Genomic DNA, 17,473 nt, shown 5'->3' on the forward strand with positions numbered 1-17,473 from the left:
CAGCGAGTCTGGATGTTGAGAGATACTAGGTTGTCAAAACCATGCGTTCCTGAGTTTCAGAGCGAATGATGGGAGTTCAAAGAGTAAGGCATACATCTGAACACTGATTGGAATCTAGTTGGTCCCCAAGGGTCAGATAGCAGAGCTGGGGGGAGAAAGGATGCAGATCAGGAAAAATAGCTACCCTGGCCACTTACTTGGGCCCGCTGTGGTGCCATTAGTGTTCCGGGCCCCGGGAGTGCTGGAATGCAGGCGGAACAGCAACAACAAAAAGACAATGAGAGGCTCTTCCTTTGTGGTCCTCGTGTGTGATTACTGTCTACCTCATGCTTTGTAAGCTAGTACAGGGATCAGGTCAGGGCTGCTCCCCTCCTCCCTGCACCCCGCGTCCTCAAAGCTGAATGCTGTGCCTGGAGCCTAGTAGGTGCTCAGTGAGTACCTGCTGAAGGAATAAAGGAATGGACAATATAAACCTCCGATGCACAGTGCCTTAAGGAAGTAGGGTGCAGGCTCTGATTCTCTGCTTTGAGGAAACAGAACAGAAAGCAGCTAGGTGACAGCTAGCTCTGATCACCTCCATGCCCCGAGAGAACCTCCCAACTTGGACTGCTTCACCCAAGAGGAAGTGGGGCTAGTTCACGGCAAAGGATATCCTATAATGCTGCAAAATGACAAAGCCCTTGGCTGGTAGATGACACTTCCAGTTCCCTCCCTTTACTGATGGGTTTCCCAGATGCTACTGGGTTGGCAAGTTAAACCTGCTCTGTTTGCGTGTGGTATCTTTCAAATGGTTCCTTGTGAGTTGTTCTGGCCTCATACCTCACACCATAAACACCACCCCAGACTGAGACTGTACCTGCCTCTTTACTCCATGCCCCGTCCCCTCACCATCCAGCCCATGCATGCACACAAGGGAATCACAAAATCTTCACCTCCAGCAAATCTGATGACTATGACACTCAATCACTCATAAGAGGCCAGGAGGTTGGGGAAGAGAGGGCCATGCAGTTTCCAGTGTCAAATCCCCTCCCTGCCCCACAATGGTTCTGAGGCGGGGAGTCCCCCTGGCCTCACAGGAAGGCCGCACATACGGGTCACTCGGCAAAGGCCTGCTAACCCCCTGCTGCTGCTCCCCCACCAAGTCTCTCACAATTAATTCAGTGTTGCCAAGTCACGCTCCTTGAAACAGACCCCAGGACTCATTTCCAGGATGTTTTTGGCTGCCTGACAACCTCTTCCTGTTTTGGAAGCTAGAAAGTGACATTTAAAAAGCCAGGGAGCTTTCATTATTTTTTTAAAAAAAGATTCCACTGACTGAAGAGAGAGTGTGGCGTCTCTCAACGGCAGAGACACGCTCACCCCTGAGGAACTGTCGCCTCCACTTAGACTAACTACCTTCGTGCCTCACTTTTTGGCCTAACCATTTCTGAAACTGTTTTCTCTCATGTTCCCATAGTTTCCTTGTGTGTCAGAGACTATGAAGTTGCTCCTTTTTGTTAATCATGACACATTTCAAATGAACCCAGAAGACAGTGTGAAAATACATTCTAAAGAAAGCTTGCTCTCTTCATGTGTACATTCGCTGAAAGGAATTCACCAGCAATATTTTCTTTCATTCAAAATGCTCAACCTCTGGTTTAATACTAAGCTAAGTGATTAAAAGAATAAAAAGGTAGAATAGGGAATTAAAGATTCTACAAAGGGGTGCCTGGGTGGCTTAGTGGGTTAAGCGTCTGCCTTCGGCTCAGGTCATGATCCCAGGGTCCTGGGATCAAGCCCCGCATTAAGCTCCCTGCTCAGCGGGGAGCCTGCTTCTCCTTCTTCCTCTACCCCTCCCCACCCCCACCACTTATGCTCTCTCTCTCTCTCTCTTGCTTACGCTCCCCTTCTCTCTCTCAAATAAATAAAATCTTAAAAAAAATAAAGATTCTACAAAACCATGACCTTCACAATGGCAAGTGACATGGTTTCATGGTACCTTTAAACAAGACTACAGGGACCCAAGATGAGGCTGCCTAGTGACAGAATGGGGAAAAGTCCCTGTACACGTTCTTGCCTCCTCCATTTGGAAAGGCGGGAACCCCTTTCCCTTTGAGCAGGACCTGGGGAGGCAGCACCTGGGAAGGGGATGGGCCAGCTGCATCACGATGGCCATATATGAATGGTGTCTGGCCATCCAGCTGCCCACATAGTACAGAGGGGAGATGGAGAGATTCTCCAGAAAACAGCTCTTGGAGATAGTGACATCTCTTTTTCAAGGCCAAGTTCCCTTGTTAGATTTGTGGCTGGGAACCCTGTCACACCATGTTAATTTCTGAGATGAAGGCCCAAGTACAGTTTAGATTAAGGGTTTAGGGCAAGCTAAGATGAAGCTGAGGACTTTCATGATATGATGAATCTCTAAAAGTAAATGCCCCTTCTAAGGCAGCATGTGGTCAGAAAAAGTACCTCTATTGGTACTCTGGCTATTTAGGTTAAACTCTAATTGGTCATGTTTTTTTTTTTTTTTTCAAACAGTCCTCTCATGTTTTATTTGCACATGCAATTCCTCAACCTTTGTCCTGATGAAAGGAGTATCTTAGGTTGCAGAAAATTATACATGGTACCTTTACTTGGCATATTAGCTGTGCTACTTACTAGCTCTGACTTTGGACAAAGTGATTAACCTGACCGGCCTGTTTCTTCAGCAGTAGCACTGGAACGAACCAGTACCTAATTCCGATAGTAGTTGTGGGGATTAACCTAGTTAACTGTGAACATGCCCAGTAGGCATTTCATAAATGCCTGCTGTACTATTCCTACTAACAGTGAAGGCTTGGGACAATTCACCAGCAGTCGCAAGTTTATCTGAAATGCAATGAAACCTTTGTTCTTTGACACAGGGGTGGGTTAACTCTTACGCCAAAGCCTGAAATTTTTTTTTTTTTTTTTGAAAGAGCACTTTTAGTTTTGTCATTTCCTTCGCTGTGCAGAAGTTTTTATTTTTATTTTTTATTTTTTTAAGATTTTATTTATTTATTTGAGAGAGAGAGAGAGCACGTGAGATGGGGGAGGGTCAGAGGGAGAAGGAGACTCCCCGCTGAGCAGGGAACCCAATGCGGGACTCGATCCCGGGACTCCAGGATCACGACCTGAGCCGAAGGCAGTCACTTAACCAACTGAGCCACCCAGGTGCCCCAGAAGTTTTTATTTTGATGTAGTCCCAATAGTTTATTTGTATTTTCACTTTCTTGGATAATCATAAATTTAGCTTTTGATAAAATCTTGCTTTTATACAAATCTATGGATACAGTCAACTTTAAGTTAGTTGGTTTTGAAAAAAATTTTCTCTAAATTTCAATAATACTATTTTCCTTATAAAATGTATTCTATTGTGTTAATATATACTCAAATTATCAGGTAAGTATTTCTTACAGAATGTGATCTGTACAAAAAGAATAAAGCCGTAGTGATAATGTGACAGTTACTTTTGGTTCTGTCATTTTATTCAGGTCATCAAGGAGGTCCATCAGATTCAGTGGGAAGCTGAGGGTCAAGGGCCACCACTGTCAGGCTGCATTCTTTCTTATTTCACCCAAGAAGTCATAGGTCTGCTCTGAAATGTCAAAAGGTTCATGGACTCCATCTGGCGACAGTAGAGCTTGGAGGGCGCCCTCGTTTTCTTGGTTTTGCTTAAGGAAGTCAGCAATAACCTTCCACCGGGCAGCCTCTGTCTCTTCTTCTGCCCATCTGAATGGGGGCAGGAGTGTGGAATGCAGAAGAGGGACCACACAGTCGTGGTAAACCAGGAGAAACATGGCCTTCAGGAACTCTCTGTCTCTCTGGGAAAACACCACCACCACAAATAAATGTGAAATGATCTATATCAATACTTTTTAAGTGTTACATACTATGAACTCTGTAAACTAAAATCCATCTAAGGGGTGAGGTGGAGGGTGCCATTAGTGTCTGGCAAGTAACTGGCTCTGAACCAGCTACTCAGTCGGGAAACCGCACTCTCTGAAGTGGAAGCAAGCAAGAGTCACTATGGAGGAGAGATGAGCTATTCTCCCTGAAAGTCTGGGAGAGACTAGACACCAGGCCAGCGAGTCTCCTAAGCTCCCCTGAGGGTGTCTCACACATTCCACTGAGGACACTGGGGTGCTGAAATCTAGTTCTGGTGACAAGGGTGTGGTTCCAGGTGAACATAACTAAAACACAATGTGAAGTCGGCTGTATGCACTTAATTAGATTACAGCATATCAGAGACAATGTCACGTTGATATAAGTGAAGGGTGGCATGAAATCCAGAGAAAGGAGACCCGAGGAGTAAGAATGTGCAGACCTTCTCCAGACAGCAAAAGTACCGCAGTATGGACACAACCAGTCAACCCCTGACACTGACAGGCTGGGGTAGGACTCTCAAGGAGCATGGAAGTCTGAAGGTGGAGATATCTATACGCAGCAGATCTACATATGGATACTGCCCCTCCAAGCAACCGTGTGTGTGGGGGGGGGCGCAATTTCTACAGGCCTGAGGCCCAGCACCTTGTCCACTGCTGCCTTAGAAAAGCATTAAATCTGCCTGTTTTGGCAAAGGTCAAGTGTAGACACTACTGGTCAAATGGAAGCTCAAATAAGGATACAACACACTTTTACAATACATAGTGTGTTTGTCTGTGTGTGGACATACACATATATTATATATAATAAACAGTTTATGTTTCTTAAAATTTTTAGGAGTTTTAGTTTGCTCTCCCATGTTCCTTGTAGATAATTAACATTCTAGACTTGAAGTCCAAAAACCATGGACCATAAGTCAAATGCAGCCCCCTACCTCTTTCTGTAAACAAAGTTTTAGAGAAACACAGCCACGCTCAGAGTTCACATGTAGTCTGTAGCTGGCTTTGTGCTGCCATGGCAGAGTTGAGTGTTGTACCAGAGACCTTACAGCCTGCAGACTCAAAAATAGTCACTATGTGGCTCTTTACAGAAAAAGTTTGTCAACCCTGGATGGGAGCAGTGAAGCCATTACTCACTGGTTAATACAAGCTCTGTTTGGTAATCACCAAGCTTCTACGGTAATGTAAGCATGAGCCATACATTTTTTCAATGTATTACACTGGGTAGGCCAATTTTCCTTTTCCTTACATGATATGGACTTTGAGAGCTAGAGGAATTTTTTAAAGTAAGAGAAATATGATAGCCAACTGGAGACTTTGTTTAGAAACTTCTCCTCAAATAACACTCAGTGATCTGAAATGATTGTTTTGATCAAGTGTTTCTTTTGATCTTGGATCACCCATACCTTCTTGGAACATGTCTCTGCAACGATGATGGCACAGTTTAACTGATTCAGAGGGATTATGACTATGGCTACTTCGGCTAAGACAGAAGCATTATTAGCATGTGTAAGCAAGCAGTGAGCCCTGCAAATATTTAGTTTAGCGTGGAAAATCACATTACCTTCTCTGATCTTTTTAATGTGCTTTCTTTCTCAGCCCATGAACTCTAAAAAGCAAATAAATATGTTATATTAATACCAGTATTCATAAGCCTTTGCCACACTTCTGCAATTTCACGGTAATTAAACACATGGACAGGGTTAAAAACGCTGTACGGACCCTACGCATATAAATAGTATATCTGTAGGCACCTACAGATTCTGCTAACGACCAGAACCAGACCCACAGGGCGGTGAAAGCTACCGGAAGCATCATGATTCTTCTAAGTCGAAACTAATTTAAGAACACAATCAGTGAAACACGAACATATCCATGCAAAATGGAGAAACATAGCACCTGAAAAGTAAAATACTATTAAGGTTTTAAGGTCAGACGGTAATGAAAATAGAGAATTCTGCCAAATACCATACTTCTCTACAATTCTGTCTGCTGTGATGATGACGGGGGCCAGGAGGAGATGAAATGAAGTACAACTTTGCAAGTAAATATCCCCATCTGTTCATAAAACTTCACACAAGCTTCTTTAAAGAAATTAAAAAACAAACCAAGTGCAATTAATCCCACAGAAATATGAATTGAAGACATTCTCAGCACCAGTTCTGGGCAAACTGTGAGCGGGGGGCGGCGGGGGGAGGGCGGGAATGTGCCCACTACTCTAGGCTCCGTTTTGTGCCTGCCTGCAGGGATTCTCCTGTTGGTGCCTGATTTCATGGATTCCATGAAAGCATCAGCCCTTGTCTCAGTGGGGAGGCCCTGCGGTGAAGATGACACATGGCACCAAGAAACAAGATTCTCCATGAAATGAAGGAGAAATTTCCTACCAAGAGATCACAGGCTGTGCCCCTAATGAGCCACGTCTTGGGATGGTCCCATTTACCATGATCTGTTACCATGAATGGTCAGTTATTACCATGAAATAACCACCTTATGAGACTGTGGTCCACCACCTTATTGACTGCTGCACCTGTGGGTCCTGGAGAGTTTGAAGAGGACCCTTAGAGAGCCAGGGTGCTTTACCAAACAGGCAGGTACTATTATTATTATTATTATTATTAAAACACCACCAACAAACTACACTTAGCTAAGTTGATGCTAGGAGGCTCACACACTTCATGATAGAAACTTTAAAAGGTATCTGGCTTCACATGACTATCACTTAGCAACTTTAGACTTAACATCTGGTAAAATGTGCCTACTGTTTGTTGTGTCAAGGTCTCACTTTATTTTTCACTGAGCTACCAGCAAGCAGTAAGGTGTTTCACTTATAGTAACTCAGGGTCGAACAGCAAACGTACGTGTGTGTGTGTGTGTGTGTGTGTGTGTGTGTGTGTTGGGGAGTCACTACTATAAACTAAGATCCACTTCTTCCTTCCTTCTGGAGCAAACAGAAGACGCCATCTCCCAGCTCTCTTGAAGTTAAGTGGGGCCTTGTGACTGGTTCTGGCCAACGAAATGTGAGTAGAAATGGCCTATGCCACCTCAGGGCAAAGGCAGTGGAAAGTCCAAGGACAATTCTCTATTCTCTCTTTCCCTTCATGTGCAACTGGCAACAGAGAAGCCACCTGTTCTAGATGACGCTATAAGGAAGTGGCGCCTCCACTAGCCTGCATCCTTGGGTGACTATGGAGCAGGGTCTTCCACTGATCCATGCTGGAAAGGTACCATGAGTGAGAAATTAACCTGTATTAGCTACCACCTCACAGGCCAGCTTATCCTAAGTAACATGGTATGCCATGAAGACAGGGCTCAAGAGTATAGAAATAAAGCGCTCTTTTTTATTATTTATTGTACAAATAATTAACTGTGGAAAAGTTAATACAGATAAACAACTCATGATCCAGACGTAATCAGTATTACCTTTCTAGAGTATATTCTTCCAGATAGTTTTATAGGCAGATATATAAATGTAAATATATATATTTAAATACACTTACTACAACTCAAATGATTTTTTTTTCACTTTAATAATGTGTATGAACAACTTCACCTATGTGCCTTTTCTTGAGCCAGTGGTGCATCTGGACGCACCCAGACTGACCTGCAGTGCACTTGCCTGGGCTATCTGCTCATCAAGAAATGCAGAATTTAGACTAGCTTAGTGCTAAAGCTCCAGATTCTATGAGTGTTACACACCTGGAGAAAATGCCAGCACCTACACAGGGCCGTAGCCACAGTGAGCTCTCGCAAAATACTTGTCGAATGAATCAGTGGACTTCTGTTCTGTATAATGAATAGATATTACGATACTAATGACTTTATAGGGGAAAAAAAGAGAAATTCTGCATTATCTAATGCTAGTGCCAAATGAACTTGTCTGAAATTATGGACAGTCATATGCCATTAAGTCTTTTTGCAGAAAACTTCATTATTACTGTTGACACGCCAAACCTAGCCAAACCATCACATGAAATCAGCTTCAAAATCTTTGTAAAAATCTTTGCCGGTGATTGCTTCCTCCTTCCATTTCTCTGTCAGGCCCACAGGACCTCTATCCTTACTGACAGGAATCACCTGCTAGCGTAGCTCATCTCCCTCCTGTATGGGTACTTTTCTGCCTGTGTGTCAGAGGCTTTCCGAAAGCAGAACCCTGTACAGATTATCCACCGTCTCCCATACACACTCTTTCCTGGCAATGTGAGACTCAGATCCACTTTGCCCCCCTGCAGATGGCATTCTACATGCCAAACTGGATCCTTTGCTCTTCTTAAGAGCAAATAGAATACTCTCTATTCCTTCCTGCTTTAAAATGTTGGCTCATGCTGATCCTTCTACCTGTAATTTCTTTTTTAAAATGTTTTTTTTATTTTTATTTTTTTAAAGATTTTATTTATTTACGTATTTGAGAGAGAGAGAGAGAGAGAGAGAAACAGCATGAGAGGGGATAGGGTCAGAGGGAGAAGCAGGCTCCCCGCTGAGCCGGGAGCCCGATGTGGGACTCGATCCCAGGACTCCGGGATCATGACCTGAGCCGAAGGCAGTCGCTTAACCGACTAAGCCACCCAGGCGCCCCCTGTAATTTCTTCCCTCCCATCTCAGCATGTCAAAATCTGACTTGGCCCCAGCTTTTTATTAGGTCTATCTCACCGAGGACCTCTTATGAAACAGGTTCCTGATCCTCATTTGCTGCCCTCTTTAAATCTTCAAGGACCTGGATTATACATCCCTGATGGCACTTATCATGGTATCTGAGTACTGCCTTGCAGGCACAATGGACTCCTAATATTTGCTGACTCTGACATATTAAGTTCAAAAAATGGCTGAAAATTAGAGATTTCATATGGTTGAAACTAATATCCAGTTGCTATTTCATATAGCAGACAGTATATGTTGAATTAAAATAAAAAATTATATGCATGCCCTGATTCTCTTCTGAGAGGTCAGTTGATTTACCTAGCAAACCATTCTGGATTTTTGCTCTTAGAACACAATCAGTGGCCATCTTAAGTCAAGGAATAAACAACAGGCAAGAGATTGCAGCAGCGTGCATAGCAGGTACTCCATCTGCTTATCGGGGCAGGGAAGGCAGTCTTGGGAAGTAACATTCATACTAAGGAAGGAAGGATGAGACCAAGTTAACTAGACAATGGACAGGGGTTGGGAGACACTGTCCAAATAGGAAAAAAACCCCAAAGAAACCCTAGAGCAGGTATCAGAATTCACTAACATGGTGTGTTTAACTAATTTCAGAACCCATCAGGTTTCCATCATGGTGTGTGCTACCTACCCTGAGTGCGTCCATCATGTCAGGCTGCTCCAAGAGCTTGGGGAAGGTGGCCAACACTGGGTTACTAATTAAGTCTGAAATACAAAAGAACAAAAAGGATTTTATATAAACTTCGTCCAATGTATTTGACTGCAACAGTCATAAAAACATTCATTCAGACAAAAATTATTGTGCCACATAATTTATTGATAACACATTCTACACACTTTAACCTCTAGGAGGGCTCAAAGCTGTCTGCTCAACCTCCATCCACACCTATATTCATACCCCAGGGAGTTCTGAAATGAGTCTTGTACCAAGTAGATAGAGCTTTTAGGGAGAAACTAAAGTGGCTCTGAACAGAATAAAACTAGAAAATTTTGTTCTTTCTTTGTCATTTCCCAATCTCTTTCCTCCTTATGATGTAACTGGTATGGTAAAAGGAACTAGTTAGAGAACTTATATAACTCAACACCAAAAAGCCAAATAATCCAATTAAAAAATGGGCAGAAGACATAAACAGACATTTCTCTGAAGAAGACATACAGATGGCCAACAGACACATGAAAAGATGCTCAATATAACTAATCATCAAGGACAAATCAAAATCAAAACCACAGTGAGAAGGGCGCCTGGGTGGCTCAGTCAGTTAAGCGTGCAACTCTTGATTTCAGCTCAGATCATGATCTCAGGGTCGTGAGATCAAGCCCTGTATCGGGCTCCGTGCTGGGTGTGGAGTCTGCTTAAGATTGTCTCTGTCCCTCTCCATCTGTCCCTCCCCCACCCACTTGCACTCTTTCTCTCTCTCTCTAAAAAAAACAAAAAACCACGAGATATCACCTCGTACCTGTCACAATGGCTAAAATAAAAAACACAAGAAATGACAAGTACTGGCAAGGATGTGGAAAAAATGGAACACCCATGCACTATTGGTGGGAATGCAAATTGGTGCAGACACTGTAGGAAAAAGTTCTTCAAAAAATTAAAAATGGAATTATCATATGATCCAGCAATTCCACTAGTGGGTATTTACCCAAAGAATCTGAAAACACTAATCTGAAAAGATACATGTGCCCCCATGTTTACTGCAGCATTATTCACAATAGCCAAATTATGGAAGCAGACCCGTATCCATAGACTGATGAATGGATAAAGAAGAGATACACACACACACACACACACACACAGAGGATATTATTCAGGAATAAAAAAGAATGAAATCTTGCCATCTGCAACAACTTGGATGGATCTAGAAGGTATAATGCTAAGCAAAATAAGTCAGTCAGAGAAAGACAAATCCCGTATGATTTCACTCATATGTGGAATTTAAGAAACAAAACAAATGAACAAAGAAAAAAGAGACGAATGAGAAATAGACTCTTAACTATAGAGAACAGATGGTTACCAGAGGGGAGGTGGATAGGGGAATGGGTGAAATAGATGAAGGGTATGAAGTGTACACTTATCGCAATGAGCACTGAGTAATATATAGAATTGTTGAATCACTATACGGTACACCCGAAACTAATATAACACTGTATGTTAACTATACTGGAATTAAAAAAAAAAAAAGAACCAGCTAGGAAGCACCCCTGCTCTTAGAAGGCTGAGTAGGAACCAATAAGTGCCGGGGGATAGGAGACCCGGGGCAGGCTGCTCAGGCCTGACTCCAGTCCACCAGAGCTCAGGAAAGGACCCCAGAACTGGTGTTTGGGGTCAATGGATGGTGGTGGATGAAAATGAAAGGAATCAGGAGTTGAGGATTCTAGCCATAGGCCTAAATATTGTGTAGGAGAATACTGATATTCCACAATAAATAATGGCACGTGAAAGACCTGTGCAAAGAAGCACAGCAGGAAGGACACTCTTGAAATGGCATGGGCAATATAGTCTACTGTCTTGTTTCCTCAGTAGAGAAAAATCCTTCCTCTAGGCCTTACCAGGTTTATTCTGATGGTCAGATTCAAATGATGACAATGGTTCTGAGTAATCTCCTTCCCAACAAAAAAGCTAATAAGCCTTATCCTCTCTAAGAAGCCATATCATTCATGAAGTTTTTCTAGAGTCACTGAAATAAATTCAAAGGCAAGTGATGATGAAAAAGCTTAAAGTGTCCTTCCCTTGGAGTTATAATTATTCCTTGAGAAATGGTGGTACTTCCCTGATGCAGAGTTCCATTTCTATCTCCCTATCAGGTGCTAAGTCCCTGGGAAAGGACTCCTGTCTAACCATGAACTCTACTTATCCACGAGTGCTAAGCCATCATAGGGTTCTTGGTCTTACTCACCCTGCTCCAGCCACACTGGTCCGCTTTCAACTGAGATCCCTCCAACATACTTGGGTGGTCTTGCTCCGGGAGTTTGGATAATGGCCCCTCTGCCCAGACATGCTCTTCCCGCACACCTCTAACTCCTCTCTCAGGTCTTATCTTAATATGACTTGCCTACAGACTTCCCTGAGGTCTTCCTAGTGTATGCTCATGTTGGCTTTCTTCCTTTAGAACACTTATTTTAGAAGGTTGAAAAGGATTATTCATATAATTTTGTGTTTGAAGTCTGTCTCTCAACGAGGGTAGGGATGCCCGCGCCTGTCACGTCCATCACGGGGCCTCGTACAATGGCTGGCATATAGGAGGCACTCAGTACATATCTGCTTACTGAGTCACTGAGTTCAAAGACTCTTCATTAAAATTAAACTGGCTTTTTTTTTTTTTAAGATTTTAGTTATTTATTCCAGGGGAGGGGGAGGGAGGAGCAGAGGAAGAGGGACAAGCAGACTCTGTACTGAGCGTGGAGCCCAATGCGGGGCTCAGTCCCAGGACCCTGAGATCATGACCTGAGCCAAAACCAAGAGTTGGATGCTTAACCGACCGAGCCACCCAGGCGCCCCCAGAGGCAATTCTTATAACACATGTATGTCTCTGCAAGTTCAATCATGTGCGACAAGTCATTATTTTTTTAAAATTATTTTTTAATAGTTTACTGGGAAAAAGTTTCAAGCTCACAAAGAAGTTGTAAGAATAAAAATAGAACACCTGAATATCTCTTACCTGTATTCAATTTTTCCTAATTTGTTGATATTTAAACTGCATGCATTAAGAACCAGTTATTTTGGATGATTTTGGTCTCTTCCCAAAAAGATGATGTATATGCCAAACATGTGGTAAAAACAGGTTATTCAAGACATTGAGGGAAAATATGATTATATCTGAGTTTTAGGATCTTAAATTTCCAGAATTTGTAAGGTGAAAATATGCATATTGTAAAGAACTGAATATATACTGAGCTCACACAGGATATACACAAGTGCACAATGGAGTACAATGCTGTGCATTTGAGGTAATTTATTCACATTGATGCAATTCGATATATTTTATTCCAAATGTCACCTTCAGAAGCAGAAGATAAAGGATGGCATAGGTTACATTTACTCAAAGCATGATGCATTACTGTACATAAGGAAACTACAAAGACCCTTACCAGCACTTTGCATGCTCATCCTGTCTTTCAGGAGTACATCTCCAAGAATTTGGCGATAAAATATCAACAAATGAATGGAACACATACTTCCAATTAATGTTTCTGGCAGTAAACTGTTAAAGAAGAAGAACATGTATTCATTAAACAACCCCCTACAATCCAACCTACAGTGTTTTTAAAATATATACTTACTACTTTAATGAACAGTTCCAAGTTTTGCTTCATTATTGAAAAAACTGTTCTACAATTTTAAAGAAAATTTCCACTATAAGTTGCCTACAGTAAACCTCAGAAAACTAATATTTCTTTTTTTTTAAACTAATATTTCTATTGTACATCTTCAAGTCTGAACTCTGTTTTGCCATTCTTATGCTTCCATTTTAGCATATACACCCATGTTAAATGTTAAATAAAAAAGAAAAGTCATCAATTATGTGTTTGGGGAAGAAAGGGACTAGTCAGCTACATGATTTTTTTTTTTTTTTTTACAGGTTTTTTTTTTTTTTTAATTTATCTGAGAGAGAGAATGGGAGACAGAGAGCATGAGAGGGGAAGGGTCAGAGGGAGAAGCAGACTCCCTGCCGAGCAGGGCGCCTGATGCGGGACTCAATCCCAGGACTCCAGGATCATGACCTGAGCCGAAGGCAGTTGCTTAACCAACTGAGTCACCCAGGTGCCCTCAGCTACATGTTTTGACAAAGCCATGTGGCCACCCATCCCGATGTGATGAATGAAGAGGAAACAGGAGTTCAGACTGTTCATGGTGCCGGGTGGAACTTGGTAGGGTGTGGCAATCCGGACTGAATTCTGACTTTGCTTCTTCCTAGCTATTGTGGCTTTGGGTTAATTAATTATTGTCCTTGTGTTTTGGTTTCCTCATTTGTAGAATACAGACAGTAATACCTCCATTTCAGAGGCTTACTAAAAGGATTAAATTGAGCTAAGTGTGAAGTGCTTAATGTAATGCCTGCTCCAGAATAATGGCTCAAAAACCAAAGAAAATTTCAATATTGATGGTAAGTTGGTATCAGTTTAAAATAGATTACTATAACTTTAAGATGTTATATGTAATCCCCATGATAACCACAAAGAAAAAGTCTATAGAATATACACAAAGGAAATGAAAAAGGAATCAAAATGTGTCACTACAAAAAAATTAATCAAATACAAAGGAAGACATTAAGACATGAAATGAGGCACAGTGCCCCAGAAGTCCCCCAGAAGATGTACCAAAAAAACCAAATAACAGAACAGCAATACTAAGTTGGTCTCTATCAGTTATAACTTTAAACATAAATGGATTAAACTCTCCAATCAAAAGACACAGATTGGCAGGGGAGCCTGGGTGGCTCAGTTGGTTAAGCGACTGCCTTCGGCTCAGGTCATGGTCCTGGACTCCCGGGATCAAGTCCCACATCGGGCTCCCTGCTCAGCAGGGAGTCTGCTTCCCCCTCTGACCCTCCCCCCCCCCCCCCCATTCTCTCTCAAAATAAATAAAATCTTTAAAAAAAAAAAAGACACAGATTGGCAGAATGAACAGAAAAACAGGATCTAACTCTATTCTATCTATAAGAAGCTCACTTTAGATCTATGGACACTCATAGGTTGAAAATGAAAGGATAGACAAAGACACTCCATGCAAATAGTAAACAAAAGAGAGCAGGGGTGGCTATAATAATATCAGACAAAATAGACTTTAAGTCAAAAAAACTGTTAAAAGAGACAAGGATATTATATGATGATAAAAGGGTCAATGTACAAAGAAGATATAAAAATTATAACACATGCAACAAATATTAGAGATCCTAAATATATGAAGCAGACATCAACAAAACTGAAAAGAGAAATACACAGATCTACAATCATAGTAGGAGACTCTATTACACCACTTTCAATAAAGAACAACCAGACAAAAGATCAGTAAGGAAATAGAAGACAACACTGTAGACCAGCTATAACTAAGACTTTTACAGAACACTTTGCTCAGTAATAGCAGAATACGCATTTTTTTCAAGTGTACATGGGACATTCTCCAGGACAGGCTACAATACCAGTCTTAGTGTTAGGCTGTTAGGCTACATATGTTAGGCTACAACACCAGTCTTAATAATTTAAAAGACTGAAATCATATGAAGTATCTTTCCTGATCACAGTGGAATGAAATTAGAAATCAACAGCAGAAGGAAAACTAGAAAATTCACAAATATATGGAGATTAAACATCACACTCTTAAGCAATCAATGGCTCAAAGAGGAACTCACAAAGAAAATGAGAAAGTATCTTGAGACAAATAAAATGAAAACATAACATACCAAAACTTATGGGATGCAGTGAAGGCCATGCTAAGAGGGAAAGTTTATAGCTATAAATGCTTACATTAATAAAGAAAAATCTCAAATCAACCACCTAACTTTAAACCTTAAGGAACTAGGAAAGAAAAAAACAAATGAAACCGAAGTGTAGCAAAAGGAAAGAAATAATAAAGATTAGAGTAGAGATGGACAAAACAGAACAGAAAACAACAGAGAGAATCAATGAAAACAAGAATTGGTTCTTAGCAAAGATCAACAAAATCGACACCTTTAACTAGAGGACTAAGAAAAAAAGAAGATTCAAGTTATAAAATCAGAAATGAAGAGATGTTACTACTGATTTTACAAAAATGGAAAAGGATTGTAAGACAGTACTATGAATAATTGTATATCCACAAGTTAGATAATCTAGATGAAATGGACAAATTCCTAGAAACACAAAACCTACCAAGGCTGAATCAGGAATAAATAGAAAATATGAATAGATTTATAACTAGTAAGGAGATTGAATCAATAATCAAAGACCTCCCAATGAATAAAACCCCACGACAGATGGCTTCACTGGTTTATATACACTATGAACAAGTGGAATCTATTCCTGGAATGCAAGGACGGTTCAACATTAAAAAAATCAATCAATGTAATACACTACATTAACAGAATGAAGCAAAAACCCACATGATCTTCTCAACTGATGCTGAAAAAGAATTTGACAAAATTCAATACCTTTTCATAATAAAAACACTCAACAATCCTAGGAATAGAAGAAAACTACCTCCACATAATAAAGGCCATATATGAAAATCCCACAGCTAGCATCATATTCAATGGTGAAAGACCATAAACTTTTTCTCTAAGATCAGAAACAACACAAGGATGCCTGCTTTCACCACTTTTATTCAATATAGTACTATAAGTCCTAGCCAGAGCCCCAGGCAAGAAAAAGGAACAAAAGACATCCAAATTGGAAAAGAAGAAGTAAAATTATATCTGTTCACAGACAACATGGTCTTATATGTAGAAAACCCTAAAGATTCCACAAAAAACTGTTCAAATAAACAAATTCAACCAAGCTGTAGGATATAAAATCAGCACACAAAAATTAGTCTTGCTTCCCATACACCAATAATGAACAATTTGAAAAGAAAATTAAAACCAATTCCATATACAATAGCATTAAAAAGAAGAAAATACTTATAAAAATAGAAACAAAATTTCAATATTATTTCAAAAATAATAATCTGGAAACATGACAAGTGAGTGCTTTAAAATCCTGACACCTGACATGCACTAAGTGCCTACTGGGCATGTATACTGAGCACAAGAGCTAACATTAGAATATACTCAAAAAAAATGTCTTGAATCATTCTAAATATACATTTTCTAAATATTATTTTTAGAAATACATGAACTCGGGGCGCCTGGGTGGCTCAGTTGGTTAAGCAACTGCCTTCGGCTCAGGTCATGATCCCAGGGTCCCGGGATCGAGTCCCACATCGGGCTCCCTGCTCGGCAGGGAGTCTGCTTCTCCCTCTGACCCTCCCCCTCTCATGCTCTTTGTCTCCCATTCTCTCTCTCAGATAAAAAAAAAAAAAAAAAATCTTTAAAAAAAAAAAAAAGAAATACATGAACTCTGTCATTAAGCGATAAAGAATGACCACATAGGAAATCTTGAAAACCTTGCAAACCATGCCCTTTATCAAGGAGGAAAATATCTTCGGGCTAAGAAAAACCATCAAAAGTTAAAAAAGAGACTTTAACTTTTGTAAATTAATCCTTTAATTTCTAGAATAAGTATTTTAGAAGGGGACATTAGTTGCAGAGGTAATGTTCAGGCTTCCAGCCTGGTGGAAGAGAACAGAGTAAGTGTAATCCCTAGGGTGGTACAGGAGCAATGGATTCCCTAGAGGTAGTTTCATGGAATTTTGTAAGTATCCTTCACCACTTCCTAACCCCTGCATTTCTAGAAACATCCCCAAAATGCAAGACAGGCTCTCTGACATTCATATAGGGCATGTGGCACACAAAGTTAGAAATCGTTGCTTTTCACCGCCGCTACGATGCTGGTCTTGTGTCTGACCTGGATTTCAAAGACTGGCTGCAGAGGATCAGTTAAGCTGCCTTGATGCCACCACATGTCTGCTCAGTGTTCAGCTGCGATCCCTCAGGCTTGTTCCACATCCTGCCCTCTGGTCTATGGTCCATTTGGGCAGTGTTTCAGCCAGTGATTTTGCTGGAGGAAGGGGTGTAACCTTCCTTCCATTTTCCCCTCTCCTCTCACAGACCCGTCTGCTCTGTCTGGTTGGCATTGCTGCCAGCTGCGGTGGAGGCATTCGTTCCTCCCACAGGGTGGGCGCTCCCTTCCTTCTGGCACTTCCCCACAACATGAGGCAGGACTGCTGCACTTTATTAGTTTTCTTTGGGGAAATCCTCTAATTTTCCCAAACCCAAGATGAGCAGAAAGCTCTGGGCTATGGAGGTTGGCTAAGTTGAAGAAGTAAAAATATACTTCTTTCTGATCTCACAGATACACCA

The 17,473-nt window shown here is 41.2% G+C and overlaps 1 protein-coding gene across 3 annotated transcripts in view; it reads right to left on the reverse strand.

The window, feature by feature from the left end:
• Positions 1-3,468: 3,468 nt before the first annotated feature.
• NPHP1 (nephrocystin 1) overlaps positions 3,469-17,473 on the reverse strand; it is a 54,114-nt gene continuing 40,109 nt past the window's right edge. For all 3 annotated transcript variants that reach the window (XM_044918614.1, XM_044918613.1, XM_021697460.2), the window contains 4 exons: positions 12,627-12,739; positions 9,169-9,242; positions 5,446-5,490; positions 3,469-3,821 (listed from right to left, as the gene is read on the reverse strand). In XM_044918614.1, the coding sequence (XP_044774549.1) occupies positions 3,549-3,821; positions 5,446-5,490; positions 9,169-9,242; positions 12,627-12,739 (505 nt within the window). In that variant the 3' untranslated portion in view covers positions 3,469-3,548. The remainder of the gene's footprint in view (positions 3,822-5,445; positions 5,491-9,168; positions 9,243-12,626; positions 12,740-17,473) is intronic.

The sequence above is a fragment of the Neomonachus schauinslandi genome, chromosome 10 (assembly GCF_002201575.2).
Source record: "Neomonachus schauinslandi chromosome 10, ASM220157v2, whole genome shotgun sequence".
NCBI lineage: Eukaryota > Metazoa > Chordata > Mammalia > Carnivora > Phocidae > Neomonachus > Neomonachus schauinslandi.